Source organism: Phoca vitulina, unplaced genomic scaffold (assembly GCF_004348235.1).
Source record: "Phoca vitulina isolate PV1807 unplaced genomic scaffold, GSC_HSeal_1.0 scaffold29, whole genome shotgun sequence".
Lineage (NCBI taxonomy): Eukaryota > Metazoa > Chordata > Mammalia > Carnivora > Phocidae > Phoca > Phoca vitulina.
Genome location: NW_022589732.1, coordinates 22814285 through 22835069, shown reverse-complemented (window position 1 = coordinate 22835069; position 20785 = coordinate 22814285). Strand labels below are relative to the sequence as shown.

The window sequence follows — 20785 nt, the reverse complement described above, 5'->3', positions numbered from 1 at the left end:
AACTGAAAGGAGAACAGACAAATCCATAATTACAGTTGGAAAGTCTAACACTCCTCTCTTAATTGATAAAACAACTAGACAATAAAATCAGCAGTGATACAGAAGGACTCAAGGATACCATCAACAATCAGGATCTATTCAACATATATAGACTACTCCATCCAGCAAAAGCCAAATAAACATTCTTTTCAAGAGTCCATAGAACACTTACCAAAACAGACCACAGTGTAGGCCACAGCAAACTAAAAGAATAAAAATTGCACAGAATGTGTTTTCTGACCACTACGGAATCAAATTAGAAATCAGTAACCAAGGGGCGCCTGGGTGACTCAGTCAGTAAGCATCTGCCTTCAACTCAGGTCATGATCCCAGGGTCATGGGATCAAGCCCTGCATCGGGTCCTGGCTCGGCAGGAAGCCTGCTTCTCCCTCTCACACTCCCCTTGCTTGTGTTCCCTCTCTCACTGTCTCTCCCTGTCAAATAAATAAAATCTTAAAAAAAAAAAAAAAAGAAATCAGTAACAGAAAAATGATAGAAAAATTTCCAAACCCTTGGATACTAAACAACATAATTTCATGGATCAAAGAAGTTTCAAGGGAAATTAAACACACACACACATGCACACACACACACTGAATACAAAAGAAATACATATTGAAAATTGTAGAACACAGCTATAGCAGTAACAGAAAAGAGAAAAAAACCCTCAAATCAATAAGCTGAACTGCCACCTTAAGAAACCTGGGAAAAAATACCAAAATAAACCAGAAGTAAGTAGAAAAAAGAATACAATAAAGAGCAGAAACTACAGAAACTGAACACAGAAAAACAGAGGTAATCAAGGAAACAAAAAGTTGGTTCTTTGAAAAGTTTGATAAAATTGACAAACCACTACAAATGATAAAGAAGATCAGAGAGATGATTCAAATTACCAAAATCGTGAATGAAACAGGGTCACAATACAGATCCCCCAACCATTAAAAGGGAATACTATAAACAACTTTACAGTCATAAATTTGGCAAATGAGAAGAAATGGACAAATTCCTCAAAACCACAAACTATGAAAACTCATCTGAGATGAAAGAGATCATCTGAATAGGTCTATAACAATTAAAACACTCCCCAAAAAAGAAATCTTCAGACCTAGATGGTCCACTGGAGAATTCTACCAATGTTTAAAGAATTAACACCAATTCTACATAATCTCTTCCAGAAAACATATTTAGAGGAAAGAATACTTCCCCACTCATTTATGAGGCTAGAATTACCCTAATAGAAAACTGACAAAGATAGTACAAAACAAAAAAAAACAGAAAGCAACAGACTATTACTCCTCATGAATATAAACATAAACAAGCTTTATCAAAATATTATTGATTAGAATTCAGAAATACATAAAAGAATTATACACCATGATCAAGGAGGGTTTAGGTCAACAAGACTGATTCCAAAAATGATCAATGCAATCAACAGGCTAAAGTGAAAAAAAATGACATGTTCATATATTAGTATAGAGAAAGGACTGAACAAAATCCAACACACATTCATGATGAAAATTCTCTGCAAACTAGGAATAGAAAGGAAACTTCTCAACTTGATAAAAAGCATCTTTCAAATATCTATAGCTAACATTTATTTAATGGTGAAATACTGAATGCTTTCCCCCATAGATCAGGAACATGGCAAGAATGTTCACTTTCATCATTCTTATTCAACATACTATTGAAAGGTCCTAGCCAGTGGCATAATGTAAGAAAAGGAAATAAAAGATATATAGATCAAAAAATTGAGAAAACTGTTCCTATTTGCAGATGACATGACAATCCACATAGAAAATCTAGATCTACAGGAAAAACCCAGAACCAGAAAGTGAGTTTAATAAATTCATAGGATACAAGATCCATATACAAAAGTCATTTGTATTTCTAGGGGCGCCTGGGTGGCCCAGTCGTTAGGCGTCTGCCTTCAGCTCAGGTCATGATCCCAGGGTCCTGGGAATGAGCCCCGCATCGGGCTCCCTGCTCGGCGGGAAGCCTGCTTCTCCCTCTCCCACTCCCCTTGCTTGTGTTCCTGCTCTCGCTATCTCTCTGTCAAATAAATAAATAAAATCTTAAAAAAAAAAAAAAGTCATTTGTATTTCTAAATACCAGCAATAAACACATGAAACTGAAATTTAAAAGACAATACCATTTATAATCCCACTCAATATGATGAAATACTTAATAAATCTAAGAAAGCATATGTAGAACTCGTATTCAGAAAACGAGAAAATGTTGATTAAAGAAATTTAAAAAATGATTTAAATTAATGGAGAGATATACGTTATTCATGGATTGGAATATTCAACATACTAAAGATGTTAACTCCAAAATGATATTTAGGTATGACACATTTTCTGTCAAAATCCTGGCAAGATTCTTTTTTTAGATAAACACAAGCTAATTCTAAAATTATGCAGAAAAGCAAATAAATTAGAATATATAAACAATTATGAAAAAGAAAAAGTAGGAGGAATCACTCAACTTAAGACTTTTTATAGTTAGAGCAATCAAGACAGTGCAGTATTGGTGGAGGGGTAGACACATAGATCAGTGGAATAGAAAACCCAGAAGTAGATCCATACAAGTATATATAGTCAACTGACTTTTGACAAAAACACAAAAGTAATTCAATAGAGAAAGGATAATATTTTTTTTAAATGGTGCAAAGCAACTGGGTAATTGTAGGAAAATAATGAACCTTGACCCAAACCTCATATCCTACATAAAAATTAACTCAAAATGGATCACAGATTTATTTATGTTAAAAATGTTATTTATGGGGCGCCTGGGTGGCTCAGTCGTTAAGCGTCTGCCTTCGGCTCAGGTCATGATCCCGGGGTCCTGGGATCGAGCCCCACATCGGGCTTCCCCCTCTCTCACTCCCCCTGCTTGTGTTCCTGCTCTCGCTGTGTCTCCCTCTGTCAAATAAATAAATAAAATCTTAAAAAAAAAATTTATTTATTTATTTGACAGAGAGAGAGAGAGGGAACAAGCAGGGGGAGTAGTAGAAGGAGAGGGAGAAGCAGGCTCCCCACTGAGCAGGGAGACCAATGAGGGGCTGGATCCCAGGACCCTGGGATCATGACCTGAGCCGAAGGCAGACGCTTAACTGACTGGGCCACCCAGGCACCCTGTGGATCACAGATTTAAACGTAGAATGTAAAACTATAAACATCTCAGAAGAAAACAAAATTTTCAGTGTCTTGGCCTTGGTAAAGAGTTTAGACATAACGTAAAAAGCACAATCCATAAAAGAAAAAAATATTGATAGATTGGACTTCAAAATTAAAATCTTTTACTCTTGAATGACTCTGTGAAGAAGATGAAAAGACAAACTATCAGGAGAAAATACTCGCAAACCACATACTTTACTCTTATGTAAGGACTCGGGGAGTACATAAAGAACTCTAAATTCAAGAGTAAAAAAATTAAAAATCAAGTTAGAAAATAGGAAGACATGAAGATATATTTCAAGGAAGATGGCAAATAAGCACACAAAAAGACGTTAACACTATTAGCCATTAGGGAAATAGAAATTAAAACTACACTGATATATCAATACACACTTACCAGAATGGCTTAAAATTAAAAAGTAATAACACTACTAAATGCTGATGAAGATGCAGAGAAACTATCACTCATACAATGTTTATGAGAATCTGTTCTGGCAGTTGTGATAAATAGTTTGAGAATTTTTTTGAGTACTAAACAGAGAATTGTCATATGACCCAGAAATCATACTGGGCATTTATCCCAGAGAAATGAAAAATGTACATCTACACAAGATCCTCTACACAAATACTCACAGCAGCTTTATTTGTAATAGCTAAAAACTAGAAGTGATCAAAATGTCTCTCAACAGATGAAGTGGTTAAACTATGGATCACCCATATCAATGGAATACTACTTGGCAATAAAAAGGAACAAATTATTGATAGACACAACTTCTTGGATGAATTTCCAAGGTATTATTCTGAGTGAAAAAATAATCTCAAAAGCTCACACACCATATAATATCACTTACATAACATTCTTTTTTTTTTTTTTTTAAAGATTTTATTTATTTGACAGAGAGTGACACAGCGAGAGAGGGAACACAAGCAGGGGGAGTGTGAAAGGGAGAAGCAGGCTTCCCGCTGAGCAGGGAGCCTGATGCGGGGCTTGATCCCAGGACCTTGGGATCATGACCTGAGCCGAAGGCAGACGCTTAACGACTGAGCCACTCAGGCACCCCACTTACATAACATTCTTGAAATGACTGAATTATAGGTGTGGAAAACCCGATTAGTGGTTGCCATTAGAAATGGTAGAGGAAGAAGGGAATGATTGTGACTATTAAAAGGCAGCACACAGGGGTGCCTGGGTGGCTTAGTTGGTGAAGTTCTGCCTTCGGCTCAGTCAGGGTCCAAGGGTCCTGGGATCGAGTCCCACATTGGGCTCCTTGCGCAGCAGGTAGCCTGCTTCTCCCTCTTCCCCTCCTCCTGCTTGTGCTTGCTCTCTCTCTCTCTGACAAATAAATAAATAAAATCTTAAAAAAAAAAAAAAGGCAGCACACAAGGCAGAACTTTGTAGTGGTGCAATAATTCTGCATCTTAAATACGGTGTTGTTGCCGGAATCTACATAATAATAAAAATGGCATAGAACTACATATATACTACTGTCAATTTCCTGGTTTTGAAATTGTACTATACTTACATAAAATGTAATCATTGTGGGATATTGGGTGAACCATACAAAGGATCTTTCTGTACTATTTTTATAACTTTTTATGAATCTTAAGTATTTAAAATAAAAATAAAAAATAGAGGAATAAAACCATAATGCACATTAGAATAATACAGAGGAAGATTATTTAAAATGCTGATTATATTGGTAGGGTCATATTTTCTTGGGGAGAGATGGAAAACATGTCTAAGGACATGCTCATCTCTATAAACTAAAGGTAATTTCCCTGAGTATGAAAAGAAGAAAGATTATTTACTCCTTTCAACAGTAAACAACTGAAATAGCTGTAAAATACATGACCAAACCCTGAGATCAGGCCAGTTCAGAAATACTAGACATCTGAACAACACTAAGCAGCAGCTCTAAGAGCAGGTATTGCCTCCCCATGATTCCCTATCCATTGGGAGTGTTTCTAAAATAAAAGAGAACTTGTGGAGAAGAACTTAACTTAGAAACTTAGAAGACAGGATTTATAAGATGTAAGGAAAGGGTGGGAGACCTGATCTTCAGCAAAAAGAGAGCAGAAGCAATGCAAATTCCCAGATGCACGGATCTGTTCCATCAGTGAGTGCTGAACACGCTACACTCCTGAACTGAAGTTACCATTAAGTGATGGCAGTTTTAAGATGGATTTGAAAGCCAGAAGGTCTAGTCCCCAAGTCTGGAACACATGCCCACCTTCCTCTGGTCTAGAAACAGAGCCTCACCCTCCTATCATCTCAGATTTACCCTTTGCTGTCTGCTCATGAGGATCATAAACTAAGAATCAGGCAATGTCTTTTTAGTATCCAAAACCCTTAGCACACTGGGATTGAAATATAGAATAAAGTAGTCAAGGTTCACTGAATGAATGAATGAATGAATGAAACTATGGTTTAAAAGCTGAAGGAATGTACCTTTTTTTTTGTGGGGGGGGTCATTAATTCCTGCTACTTAGTTCAGGTTTAAAGCCTAACCCAATGACGACCACACAGCTGAATTATGGATAGTCTGAAATGGAATGCTGTATAAATGTAAAATACCCCCAAATGTCAAAGACTTAGTACAAACAAAAGCCAAAACTCAGAATGTAAAATATCTCATTATCTTCTTTAGACTGATTCCATTTTTGAATGGTACTACTGGGTTAATAAAATATTTTATTAAAATTAATTCTGTGTGTTTCTTTTTTTTATTATTACGTTATGTTAGTCACCATATAGTACTTCATTAGTTTTTGATGTAGTGTTCCATGATTCATTATTTGCGTATAACACCTAGTGCTCATTGCAGTATGTGTTTCTTTTTAATTTGGATACTAGGGCATTTAATTATATATGCAGCTCACGTTATATTTCTACTGGAGCACTAATCTAGAGGGCAGAGAGTGCATAATTCTTTCTTAGTTGATGCCATGAACTCATGAAGTTCTCTAAGCTCTAGCCAAGAAAGTACCTTTTGCTCATCTGAGTCTACTTTAAAGCTTCTGATGACTTTTAAGATGAAGTGGTAGATATGAGATGCTTTCCGCTAGAGAAACCACGGTGGTTTTTCTAAAACACTTTGTTTTACAAACAAAGAGAAGTAGGTATGCATATGAATATATTCCATCCAAGGGGAAAAATAAAATCTAGTTGTAGAAAAACATACCTGGGATATCTGACATATAGTTTAACAATATGCATAATATTTTAATTATACCTGAAATTGGTGGGACATAAAAAAAATAAAGGAAAAAGAAAACATGAAAAACAGAAGTGTCTGAACTCAGGGTTTTAGAGGTAACTTCATTTCTCTCAAGATAAAGCCTACCAAGTCTTCACATAAAACACTGTGTGAGCTCTGTGTGGGATAAGACAAGGAACTGTGAGCCAATTCCTCCAGGACACTTGTAGCTCTTCCCTCAAACAGCTGCTTTTTCTAAACGCAAAAGTGAGAACAGATGAGAGTTTTCACCTGAAGTCAGAGTGTGAGGGATTTTTATCTTAACACCGAAGAGATAAAACTCTTCCTGATTCATGATTAAGTTTGCCTATTTCTCCCTCTTCTGGGAGAGTTTAGGAAGCTTCCTGGAATGGTCTTACTTGCTCTCAAAGGGTCTGTGGCATTTGGCCCTACAACACTGAGGTTTCCTAGTAGATGAAGCTCTATCATTAAAGATTTCTGCCTTCCATACACTCAAGTCCCCTCCACACTCTGAATCTACATCTCCACCTAACTTCTCCTGGAAGACTGATTTGATCAAGTTGCTTCTTTTTTTTTTTTTTTTTAAAGATTTTATTTATTTATTTGACAGAGAGAGACACAGTGAGAGAGGGAACACAAGCAGGGGGAGTGGGAGAAGCAGGCTTCCCGCTGAGCAGGGAGCCTGATGCGGGGCTCGATCCCAGGACCCTGGGATCATGACCTGAGCCGAAGGCAGACGCTTAACGCCTGACCCACCCAGGCACCCCTGATCAAGTTGCTTCTTGAAAACTAACAGGATTATCCATTTCTTAGTGATTGCTATCATTAAATTTCTACGAGTAAAATCTCTCTATGTCCTGCCTATACCCTTGGTGTACAAGTCAGTAAATTAAACTATGTATTACACAAATGAAATGGATCCCAGTAGTAGAAAACTTTGGTGTGATCCTCTGTTTTCTAACTACAGTGTAGATAAACTTTGCTTCTTCAATGGATACTTTAAACAAAGTTCTAAAAATGCTTTCTATAGTTCTGGCATTTGGTATTAGAAGGCGCCGATTTAGATACCCTTAAAATTTATGACCAGATAAGTCAATCAATTGCTAAAATAGTCATATTTAATTTGTTCTTAGCCTTGAAGAACAATTCTATTTTTCAGTTAGTGGTTTCAGATGTATCCACGAAAGTTACAGTACAATTGTTTAAAAATCAGTGTAAAGATACACGTAATAGGATTCTCGTTGTATTGTCATAAATACGTGCGGCTAGCATGATGTCTCAGCCACACAGATGGCTCCTGTCAGCATGTAGCTCATTGAAACATAGGCCATATTCAATAAAAATGACTAGACATCAATAACTTAAAAATAATTACATGCTCACATTATAATTATTTGTTTAAACACCAAAGTATATGTATATTTCACTTAAAAAATACTTCTAGTGGCATATGCTATATATAAACAATAGTGAATATAAACAAAGACCTCCACAAAGAAATAAATCAATTCCCTCTGAAATATATATGAGTAGTAATATAACACCTCTCCAATTGGGATAAAATGAAATACCAAAGTATAAAATCAGGACATAAATCTCACGTAAAAATTAATAATGCTGCCCACTCCCAAATCAGGAAGATGTACAGAATAAAAGAAAAAGGACTTAGGAGAGAGTCCTCTTAAGACAAATCTTTAGGTTGCGATGTTCCTTTCATTTAATATTTTATCTTATCTCCCAGGCAAGCAAAAAAAGGGAGGGAGCAGAGTTCTTTAATAGTACATAATAGCATGCTGCTAGGAAGTAGGCAAACTCCTCCTTTGGAAATTATGAACAGTTGACATGAATTCTGTTATATGTCTGTGATAAAGTTTTCTGATTTTATCTTTTCTATTTTATAAATAGTTATGATAGGAACATACATGACTATGATATTTTGAACTATATGCATAATCCAGTAAATCTCAGACATGAGAACCTAATTCTAAGCACAAAGAATTGCTGATAATGCTGACCATATTCTAATTGTTGAATTTATGTAAGTTATATACATATCTATTAAATAGACCATAAAATGGATTAAATCTTTGATTCACTACTAGAAAGTAATTCTAAGAGAACATTTTAAAATGCATATAAAATCATCTTTTCTCACCTCTTTGCCATATAATAAAGTGAGTTCTTAGAATATGAGAGAAAACTAGTAACAGATCTAATTGTGTATATTCTGAATTTCAACTGGTAGGCAACTTTCCCACTGATACTGATAAAACAGCATTTATTTCTACTCAATTTTAATAGTAATACAGGTGGGCCATTATGTGACAGGCCAGGTAGATCCTTTGGGTCCATCTTACAATCCCTTCTTTGAGATTCAAAGGGATAAATAATAAGAGTGTTGATGGTTTGAGTCTAGAAATGTTTTCTTTTTTGATATTTTGGCTTCTCTAGTTCATTTAAGATATTTAAACAAAGGCTCTGTAAAATGTATATATTGTGAAAATTTAGAATTTACTTAATGTGCAAATCTTCAAACACTGATGTTAAATGCTTTGAAACAATATTGGAAATATGTTAAAAATATTTACTTCAGTCCAAGATAATGCTATTTATAAGAACATGCTTGTACACAAATCAATAATGTCATACTATCTTTAAAAATAAACTTTTATAAGTTTATACATTTTAAATGAATCTTCTCACATAATCACCATCTTTTCTCACATAATCACCATCTTCCTACTATTCCTAGCTTACTTCAACTGTTTTTGCGTGAATGATTAGATACCTTCCCACATTGTTGTTGTTCTTTTCCATGTTACCCATTTCACCACTTTATTGGTATTCTGTCCCTCAGATGAGAATATTTCACCGGAAGCAGACTTATCCACTCTCCTCTGAAAGTAGCATCTTCTCCTATAGCTCATTCTTATCTCTCTTCCCTCTTTCTTTCCCTCCCTAAATTTGAAATCCATCTCCTTTATCTTCCTTCATTTCTTCAAAAAATGTCTATTTTTTTTTTCATGTTTCTTTCCATATCCTAAGTGGCTGCCAACAAGTATTATGGACGGTATCTCTCTCTTCTCCACCATCCTTCTCTGCCTTCTACTACAACCAGATTTCTTTCTCGGATGCCAGGAAATGTTCCGAGGACATGCTTACATATGCCTCACAAACCTCTGAAGTAGATTCTACTTCAGATCCTCAACTAAGAGTGTCAAGAAGGGCATTTAAATTTCCCAAGATATTCAGGGAATGGTAAAGAACAAGGACTCAGACTATAACTTTTAATCTTCCCAAAGTCTTATTAGCCAGATCAAAAAATGTTACCTACACTCAACCTGGGGATTTTGAAACATAACACATTTTGATTCCCCAAATTGCTACCTAACAAACTCACTCTGGCCAAAGAAGGATCCCACTGCACCTCCCCATCATCAACATTTTGTTTAAAGATATTGGGTTCCTGCTAAAAAACGAACATGTAGAGTAAAGTATAACTTTTTAGAAGAGAAAAGAAAATCTTTATTATAGTAAATGGTTTCTAAAATAAAGTAATTTTATTTCAAATGAATGCTAAGTCCAAAAAACATAAAAATCAGAGAATAAACTCAATATTTAATGTTAATAGCTAATAATTATCATTTAACTAAGTAAATAAATATATGTAACTACCTCTTTAACTAAATACAAGTCAGTAAAACTACTTTTCCAATAATTCCTGGATAAAATTTTAAATTCTATTTTCAAATGGACTTTACACCAACTTCAACTATTTCCCTAAACATACAACTGTGTGCAGCCAAAATCATACACTTACTATTGCCTAAATGTATCTTCCTACTTCATCACCTTTACTTGTATTGTTCCTTTTGTAAGGGATATTTCTCCCATTTCAAACTGCCAAACCTCTCTCAATCCTTCAAGGCTCCTCAGTGTGCCTTTGGGGAAAGGAACCTTGAACTAGTGGTCAGTGGCCTGAAGTTAGAGTACTATCTCAGCCACTGATTAATTATGGAAACTTTAATATGCCATTTAATCTCCCTACCTTTTGTTAACTTAGATAACTGTAAAACAAAAGTGCTAAGCCAGGTGATTCCTATAGTAGTAGATGACAAGGAAGCCTAAAGTCTGGGTTTGTTAGCAGTGCTAGGCTAGAAAACTGACCTTCATTTCACCCAAAATTATAGTAAAACTAACTGAGGAATGTCTTGGGGTTGTTTTGTACCATTTACTTTTGTCTGATTAACAGCCAGTTTTCAGAACAGAAAGATCAAGGAACCCAGAGATGGTATAAAAACTCCCATGAGGATGGGAAAATGGAACTTCTCACACTTAAAGAAATCACCAGTCTTCTTAGTGTCTGAAAGCACAAACTTCTGGAGAAACAGGGAAAGCCTAAACCCCCATCTACAAGCAAGAGGCATAGTCTTATTTTGCAATTTCCTTCAAATAGGTAAGTTTCCACAACCTTTAAAGAAATATATCATCTCTGTCTACCGGCATCTTTTACTTTCTAGAATTCAACCACAACCTTCCCCTTTTTCACCAAGCTCCTTGATTCTTCCAACTAGACTTTCCCAATCCTCTGAACCTAACAGAACTCACTACACTTTAATTGTAGTCTCTGTACACACCAGTTCCTTTAATAAACACTTGCTAATGGAGGAAAGAATTCTTACTGGTCTGTATATTTTCTTTCCCAATTCTTACTTCTACTTCAAGAGCCTAATAACTGAGATGGGAGAAGCTCACAAACTTTTGTTGAATAAATTAATTATTAGCATTGTACCTTATGTAGAGCACACAAAAAATAATTACTTACTAGATGAAAATGAAAAAAAGTATTTTATAAACTTTAAAGCCTGTACCTAAGTTTTAAATATTGGATTGTTGATTATATTAACCATTATAGTTCCCTGTTCATTTCTGTTACTAGGATTCCACTGCTAAAATAAGGCAAGAGAAGAGTCAAAGGTGGCTTACTAGGCATTCTCTTAACAAAAAATGTCTATTAGTTGGCACCCAACAACAGGATTATGATGACTGGATGGCCATGTGATGATTCTCTGGCTCAGGCACATCCTGAACTTAGTTTCAGACCTCAGTGTATGTTAGCCTAAATATGTTTTGAAAAACAAGAAACATGGTTACTTTCTACTGTTTAGAAGAAACTATTCCCTAACCATGCCTAAAACATAACCTTTACTATCTATATCTTAATGCATTTATACTTCTTAACAGCCTCAACATTTGAGTAATTATAATAGAATATATTTGAAAAATCTCAACAACAACAAAAGAATAAGCTACATCACATATTTCCAAAGAGTCATGCTGCTAAAGAGGGAAGACTGCTTTTTTGGATTTCTATTTCTTTTAGGGCATGGGGAAAACTACTCTCATAAATACATGCAATGAGAGGAGACTAAACACTCAAATAAAATGGGCTATATAGTGTGCAGAATGGAAAAGCTACTAAATGCACATTCATTTATATAAGACACACAAGAGAAGCTTTAGAAAGTACATGAACACCTATGAGACAAGAAAAATCAACTTACCTAAAAAAAAAAATTACAGCCATGGCAGATTCAAAATTATTAGATTAGAGTAAAAAGAGTGGAACAAACATCAAAAGAGTAAATGACATGAGAAGAGGTTAAGGTCATATGTTACTTACAGGAATTCTTCTCCAGGGTGTTTGAGTATATTTATCAGCATATGTGCATTTTTCCTCTTTAGATTTTTGGTGACAGTTACACCGAGTTGCCTGAATAAAACCACAAATTTTTACACTGGTATAATTCTATAAACACACATATACATACAAAAATAATTAGAGGCTCTCTTGAGGGGTAAAAGACCACCATCACAAAAAAAGGGCAAACATCCAGGTCTATTCAGTAGTCTCCCATCTTATTTAGAGACTGGATTCTAGAGTCAGTCAGTAAAGCTAAAATTTTGAATAGTAAAAATTAACCTTGGGAATCTCTTACGTTGTCCATAAACACACTATCTATGATCTTATGTACATAAATACATATAATACTATTGTATATAAATGTAGAATATATATACAACATACAGATTATAAAGAATACAATTGCAAAATATAATGTATTTGTCTAAACTACCGTGGTACTACAGTCACTACACCAGTTTCTTAAATTCATTTTTGATGGCACTCCATGGATATTAAATACCACAGTCTACAGATAAGGTTGTCTATTCACATGTGTAGTGCTTTTAAGCCTCCTTAATGAGGTGTTAACCTTATTGGACTGAAGAATTTGAAGGACCACTGCCTTTTGACAAGACGTATCTGACCATTTCAGTTCACAGATGAATTCTCTACATATGATTCCACTTAAAGCATACTCATTTAGTCATTTATACAACACAAAGCAATGTACCTATTGTGGAAACTCTGGTCTCTCAAATAAATAATGATCAAATTTAAAAAAAGAATGAAAAGATTGATAATGAGAATTTCTCCTTAGTGTGAAGTTGGAATATACCATATTATTTATTAAACAACCTCACCAGAGGTAAACATACTTTCTTCTAGGAAAACCCACATAACAAATTCTTGACTACTGCATCAAATTAAAATTAGGTGTCTTATTTTTAAAAATTTACCAAAATTCAGCATTTTTCTTAATTTTAATCAGATCATTCCATTTTCCATATATAAAATAAGATCTAATTAAAAACAAAAATCTCTGTAGTATAGACATTTTTCCATTCCTTATAGTACAGGTGAAATATTTCCCATTCCTAAGAAATGGGATAGTGACTGAAACAAAATTCACTATATAAGTAGGCAAATTAAGAGTCTCATGGGGGCACCCGGGTGGCTCAGTTGGTTTAGCGTCCGACTCTTGGTTTCAGCTCAGGTCATGATCTCAGAGTCCTGAGATGGAGCCCCGTGTCTGGCGTGGCACAGAGTCTGCCTGAGATTCTCTCTCTCCCTCTCCCTCCACCCCTCCCCCTGCTCACACTCTCGCTCTCAAAAATAAAATTTAAAAAAAAATCTTAAAAAAAAAAGAGTCATAGAATTCACTATAATAGGATGTAACTTTTAATATATATGGAAGGTATATAAAAAAAGAATATTTATCTTAATGCAAGCACATTATGTATTCTACCCTGACTACTGCAATTCCAGAAGCAATTTCCTTTCCTTTTTGTAATCTATCTGCTAACATATGAAGAACACTATTTGGCAAATGTTTGAATTTTTCATAATTTGAAAAACCTAGTTTTTAGTGACACTTCAGTAGATGTAAAACAACTACCCAAATCATTCTCTGTCCACATGCTTTTCTTTTTGCTAATAGATTGTTTGGATGATCACATTCTATGTAGTCCTGTATTGAGGGAAGTGTATCCTACCTTTTGACCCAATGATACATTTTGATTAGTCTGAACCAATCAGATTAATCCCATTTCACCATGCTTAGAAAGGGACAAAGAATCCAAACCTAGCCAATAAAACATGTGAAAAGTCTGGGTAATTTCTGAGAAAGTGCGCTTGATTTTAACAATAGGCATGCTAGAGGGATGCCTGGGTGGTTCAGTCAGTTAAGCATCCAACTTCTGGTTTTGGCTCAGGTCATGATCTTAGAGTTGTGGGATAGAGCCCCGCATCAGCTCCGTGCTCGGCGTGGAGTCTGCTTGAGAGTCTCTTCCTCTCCCTCTCCCTACCTTTCTCTTTCTCTCTTTCTGAAATAAATACCTTTAAAAAAAAAATAGGCATGCTAGAGAAAACAGGTCCTTTTCCTACATTTGGGGACTAATACAGAAGTATGTGACACATAGAACTATAGAAGACATCTTGTAACCATCACAGGACATACAAAAAGATTCCAGAAAAGCCAACCTAGAACTTCACCATTACCCAAATGACCATTTAAGTAACCATGAGATCTATACAATTTTGCTATTTGAGTTTACAAATGTTCTAATTTTTAAGTCACTGTTGGTTAGGGACTTTTACTTGGAACTTTTAACATCTTAAGATATGCATTGATTTACTAGCTGGGTGATCTGGGGCAAGTCATTAAATAAGAGTTAATATTTATCATGTACCCATGGTCCAGGTATAGCATTAGGTAGTTTGCATACATAGTTTATTAAACTACCATAATCCTATATGGTATTATTTTTATTACCCCCACATACAGAAGAGGCTTAGGAGAAATTAAGTAACTTCCCTAGGACAACATGGTTATTAAGTTTCAGGGCCGGATTTGAACCCAGATACATGCAGCTTTTCATAGCTGGTCACAGTTTTTCAAATATATGACAGTGCTAACTGCTTAAGTGGACTTCTACTTTCTATGGCACTATAAAGAAAATTCTACACTAATAATTTCACTGATTATTCTGAGGGTTCAATGAGTAAATGTATCTAAATTAACTATTACTTAACTAGTATACTGAGAGGAAAATAAAAGGGCATTCTCAGCATCTTAAATGAGGTTTAAATAGCTGAGCTTCTATACGATCCAGTTAAATACTTAGAGCACTGCAATCTGGTTTTATATATGCACATTTCACACAAAATATGAATTCAACACTTTATATTGTCACTTTTCTGAAAGTCTGCATGCAAACCCAGGTTGGGGTGAGTGCATATTTAAAAAAAAAAAAAAAAGATAAAAGGCATAGAAAGCTAGAACTAGAAAGGGACTTTGAAATCACCTAGAAAATCCTTCACATTTGTTCCTTCTTTTTCCTTAAATTCCAGTGTAATTGACATACAGTGATAGATTAGTTTGAGATGTATAACCCAGTGATCCACCAATTACATACATTACTGTGTTCATCAAGACAAGCACAGTCCTAATCCCCTTCACGTATTTCACCCACCTCCCTACCCACTTCCCCTTTAGTAACCATCTGTTAGTTCTCTATAGTTAAGAGTTTGTTTCTCACCTCCCCCACCATTATTTGGTTGTTTTGTTTCTTAAATTCCACACATGAATGACATCCTATGGCATTTGTCTTATTCTAACTGGCTTATTTCATTTAGCATTATACTCTGCCTCTATCCATGTTGTTGCAAATGGCAAGATTTCATTCTTTTTTTTATGGCTGAATAATATTCCAATACATATACATATATATAAGCATGTGCGTAATGGAATACATATATATGTGTGTATATACATATACATATATATTACACATATATGTATTACATACCCATCCACACACACTCTCTCATATATATATATAAACCATATCTTCCTTATCCATTCATCTATTGATGGACACTTGGGTTGCTTCTATAGTCTGGCTATTGTAAATAATGCTAAAATAAACACAGGGGTGTGTATATCCCTTCAAATAGTGGTGTTTTTTTTTTGTTTTTTTAAAGATTTTAGTTATTTATTTGACAGAGAGAGATACAGCGAGAGAGGGAACACAGCAGGGGGAGTGGGAGAGGGAGAAGCAGGCTTCCCGCCAAGCAGGAGCCCGATATGGGGCTCGATCCCAGGACCCTGCCTGCGATCATGACCCAAGCTGAAGGCAGACGCTTAACGACTGAGCCACCCAGGCGCCCCTTAAATAGTGTTTTTGTATTCTTTGGGTAAATACCCAGTAGTGCGATTACTGGATCATAGAGTAATTCTATTTGTAACTTTTTCAGGAACTTCCATATTGTCTTTCACAATGGCTGCACCAGTTTGCATTCCCAACAACAGTGTACAACTCTCATGTGTCTACTTTTATGCCAGAGGCATTCTGTTTTGATTACTACAGCTTTGTAATATAACCTGACATCTAAAATACCTCCAGTTTTGTTTTTCAAGATTGTTTTGACTATTTGGGGTCTTTTGTGGTTCCATACAAATTTTAGGATTCCTTCTTCTAGTTCTGTGAAAAATGCTGTTGGTATTTTGATAGCAACAGTATTAAATCTGTAGATTGCTTTGGGTAGTACAATTTAACAATATTTGTTCTTCCAATCCATGAGTATGGAATTTTTTTTTTTTTTTTTAAGATTTTATTTATTTGGCAGAGAGAGCACAAGCAGAGGAAGAGAGAGGGAGAAGCAGGCTCCCTGCTGAGCAAGGAGCCTGATGTGGGACTTGATCCCAGGACCCTGGGATCATGACCCGGACCAAAGGCAGCCGCTTGCTTAACCAACTGAGCCACCCAGGTGTCCCTGGAATATTTTTCAATTTCTGTCATATTCAATTTCTTTCATCAATATTTTATACTTTTCAGAGTACAGGTCTTTCACCTCTTCGGTTAAGTTTATTCCTAGGTATTTTATTATTTTTGGTGCAATGGCAAATGGGATTGTTTTATTAATTTCTTTCTGCTGCTTCGTTATTAGTATGTAGAAATACAACAGATTTCTGTATGTTGATTCTGTATCCTACAAGTTTACTGAATTCATTTATTAATTCTAGTAAGTTTTTTGATGGAGTCTTTGTGTTTTCTATATGGAGCATCATGTTATCTGCAAATAGTGAACATTTTTCTTCTTCCTTACCAATATGGAGGACTTTTATTTCTTTTTGTTGCCTAACTGCTGTGGCTAGGACTTCCAGTACTATGTTGAATAAAAGTGGTAAGAGTGGACATCCTTTCTTGCTCCTGCCCTTAGAGGAAAAGCTCTCAGTCTTTCCCCATTGAGTATGATGTTAGCCATGGGTTTTTCATATGTGACCCTTATTATGTTGAGATACGTTCTGTCTAACGTACTTTGTTGAGGATTTTTATCTTGAACAATGTTATAATTTATCAAATGCTTTTTCTGCCATCTCTTGAAATGATCGTCTTTTCTTATTGAGGGGATGTATCACATTGACTGACTGGCAAATCTTGAACCATTCTTGCATCCCAGCAATAAATCCCACTTGATCATGGCAAATGATTGTTTAAATGTATTGTTGGATTCAGTTTGCTCATATTTTGTTGAGGAATTTTGCAACTATATTCATCAAAGATACTGCCCTAAAGTTCTTTTTGTGATGTCTTTACCTGATTTTATTTGTTGGTAGTTTTTTGATTACTGATTTAATTCCATTCCGAGTAACTGCTCTTTTCAAATTTTCTATTTCTTCCTGCTTCAGTTTTGCAAGGTGACATTTCTAGGAATTTATCCATTTCCTCTAGGTTGTACTGTTTGTTGGCATATAATTTTTCAAAATATTCTCTTACAATCATTTGTATTTCTGTGCTCTTGGGTGTTATTGCTCCTCTTTCATTTCTGATTTTGAGTCCTCTTTTTTTTTTTTTCTTAATGAGTCTGGATTAGATGTTTATCAATTTTGCTGAACTTTTCAGAGAGCCAGCTCCTGATTCCATTGATCTGTTCTATTGTTTAAGTTTCTATATCATTTATTTCTGCTCTAGTCTTTATTATTTCCTTCATTATGCTGGTTAGGGTTTTGTTTGTTCTTTTTCTAGCTCCTTTGGGTGTAAGGTTAGGTTGTTTATTTGAGATGTTTCTTGCTTAAGGTAGCAATTTTCATTTCTCTCCATATAATTTTTTATTTCTTCTTTGATTTCTTGGTTGACCCATTCATTGTTTAATAGTATGTTAGTTAACCTCTATGAATCTGTGCTCTTTCCAGATTTTTTTCTTGTGGTTTATTTCTAGTTTCATAGTGCTGTAGTCAGAAAAGATGTATGGTATGACTTTGATCTTTTTGAATTTGTTGAGACTGGTTTTGTGGTTTAATATGTGATATATTCTGGAGAATGTACCATGTGCACTTGAAAAGAAAGCGTATTCTGCTGCTTTAGGATGGAATGTTCCGAGTATTTTTCTTATTATTATGTTCAATTAGCCAACATATAGTACATCAATTTTTGATGTAGTGTTCAACGATTCACTAGCTGTATATAACACCCAATGCTCATCACCACACATGCCCTCCTTAATACCCACCACCTGGTTACCCCATTCCCCCCGCCCCCGTAACCCTGTTTGTTTCCCAGAGTCCAGAGTCTTTCATGGTTTATCTCCCTATCTGATTTCTTCCCATTCATTTTCTCTCCCTTTCCCTGTGGTCCTCTGTGCTATTCCTTATGTTCCACATATGAGTGAAACCATATGATAACTGCCTTGCTCTGATTGACTTATTTCACTTAGTATAATCCCCTCCAGTTCCATCCATATTGATGCAAATGGTGGGTATTCAGCCTTTCTGATGGCTGAGTAATATTACATTGTATATATGAACCATATCTTCTTTATCCATTCATCTGTTGAAGGACATCTCAGCTCCTTCCACAGTTTGGCTATTGTGTACATTGCTGCTATGAACACTGGGGTGCATGTGCCCCTTCTTTTCACTACATCTGTGTTTTGGGGTAAATACCTAGTAGTGCAATTGCTGGGTCATAGGGTAGCTCTATTTTTAACATCTTGAGGAACCTCCATACTGTTTTCCAGACTGGCTATACCAGCTTGTGTTCCCAACAACAGTGTAACCCCTTTCTCCACATCCTCACTAACACTTGTTTCCTGTCTTGTTAATCTTTGCCATTCTAACTGGTGTAAGGTGGCATCTCACTGTGGTTTTGATTTGTATTTCCCTGATGGCTAGTGATGTTGAACATTTTTTCATGTGTCTGTTAGCCATTTGTATGTCTTCTTTGGAGAAGTGTCTGTTCATGTCTTCTGTCCATTTTTTGACTGGATTGTTGTTTTTTGGGTGTTGAGTATGAAAAGTTCTTAATAGATCTTGGATACCAGCCCTTTATCTGTAATGTCATTTGCAAATATCTTCTCCCATTCCATAGGTTGCCTCTTAGTTTTGTTGACTGTTTCCTTTGCTGTGCAAAAGCTTTTTATCTTGATGAAGTCCCAATAGTTCATTTTTCCTTTTGTTTCCCTTGCCTTTAGAGATGTGTCTTGAAAGAAGTCGCTTTGGCCAATGCCGAAGAGGTTACTGCCTATGTACTCCTCTAGGATTTTGATGGATTCCTGTCTCACACTGAGGTCTTTCATCCATTTTGAGTTTATCTTTGTATATGGTGTAAGATAATGGTCCAGTTTCATTCTTCTGCATGTGGCTGTCCAATTTTCCCAACAATATTTGTTGAAGAGACTGTCTTTTTTTCCATTGGATATTCTTTCCTGATTTGTTGAAGATTAGTTGACCATAGAGTTGAGGGTCCATATTCTGTTCCACTGATCTATGTGTCTGTTTTTGTGCCAATACCATGCTGTCTTGATGATCACAGCTTTATAATATAGCTTGAAGTCAGGCATTGTGATGACGACAGCTTTGGTTTTCTTTTTCAACAATCCCCTGGCGATCTGGAATCTGATTCCATACAAATTTTAGGATTGTTTGTTCCAGCTCTGAAAAAATGTCGATGGTATTTTTATAGGGACTGCACTGAAAGTGTAGATTGCTCTGGGCAGCACAGACATTTTCACAACGTTTATTCTTCCAATCCATGGGCATGGAATGTTTTTCTATCTCTTTGTGTCTTCCTCAATTTCTTTCACAAGTGTTCTGTGGTTTCTAAAGTATAGATCCTTTATCTCTTTGGTTAGGTTATTCCTAGGTATCTTACGGTTTTTGGTGTTATTGTAAATGGATTCCTTAATTTCTCTTTATTCAGTCACATTGTTCATATATAGAAATGCAACTGATTTCTGTGCATTAATTTTGTGTCCTGCCACATTGCTGAATTGCTGTATGAGTTCTAGTAATTTGGGGGTGGAGTCTTTTGGGTTTTCCACATAAAGTATCATGTCATCTGTGAAGAGAGTTTGACTTCTTCTTTGCCAATTTGGATGCTTTTTGTTTCTTTTTGTTGTCTGACTGCTGAGGCTAAGACTTCTAGTACTATGTTGAACAAAAGTGGTGAAAGCGGGCATCCCTGTCGTGTTCCTGACCTTAAGGGAAAAGCTCTCAGTTATTCCCCACTCAGAATGATATCTGCTGTAGGCTTTTCATAGATGGCTTTTATGATATTGAGGTATGTTCCCTCTATCCCTATATTCTGAAGAGTTTTAATCAGGAAAGGATGCTGTATTTTGTTAAATGCTTTTTCTGCATCAATTGAGAGGATCATATGGTTCTTTTCTCTTCTTTTGTTAATGTGATCTATCACATTGATTGACTTGCAAATGTTGAACCAGTCTTGCATCCCAGGAATAAATCCCACCTGGCTGTGGTGAATAATCCTTTTAATGTACTATTGGAGCCTATTGGCTAGGATCTTGTTGAGTATTTTGGCATGCATGTTCATGAGGGATATTGGTCTGTAATTCTCCTTTTTGATGGGGTCTTTGGGATCAGGGTAACGCTGGCCTCATAGAATGAGTTTGGAAGTTTTCCTTCCTTTTCTATTTTTTGGAACAGC

At 35.7% G+C, this 20785-nt stretch overlaps 1 protein-coding gene across 5 annotated transcripts in view; it reads right to left on the bottom strand.

Moving 5' to 3' along the window:
* Nucleotides 1-20785, bottom strand: part of CCSER2 (coiled-coil serine rich protein 2) — a 151793-nt gene that overhangs the window by 22436 nt on the left and 108572 nt on the right. For all 5 annotated transcript variants that reach the window (XM_032423829.1, XM_032423830.1, XM_032423831.1 and 2 more), the window contains one exon: nt 12117-12206. In XM_032423829.1, the coding sequence (XP_032279720.1) occupies nt 12117-12206 (90 nt within the window). The remainder of the gene's footprint in view (nt 1-12116; nt 12207-20785) is intronic.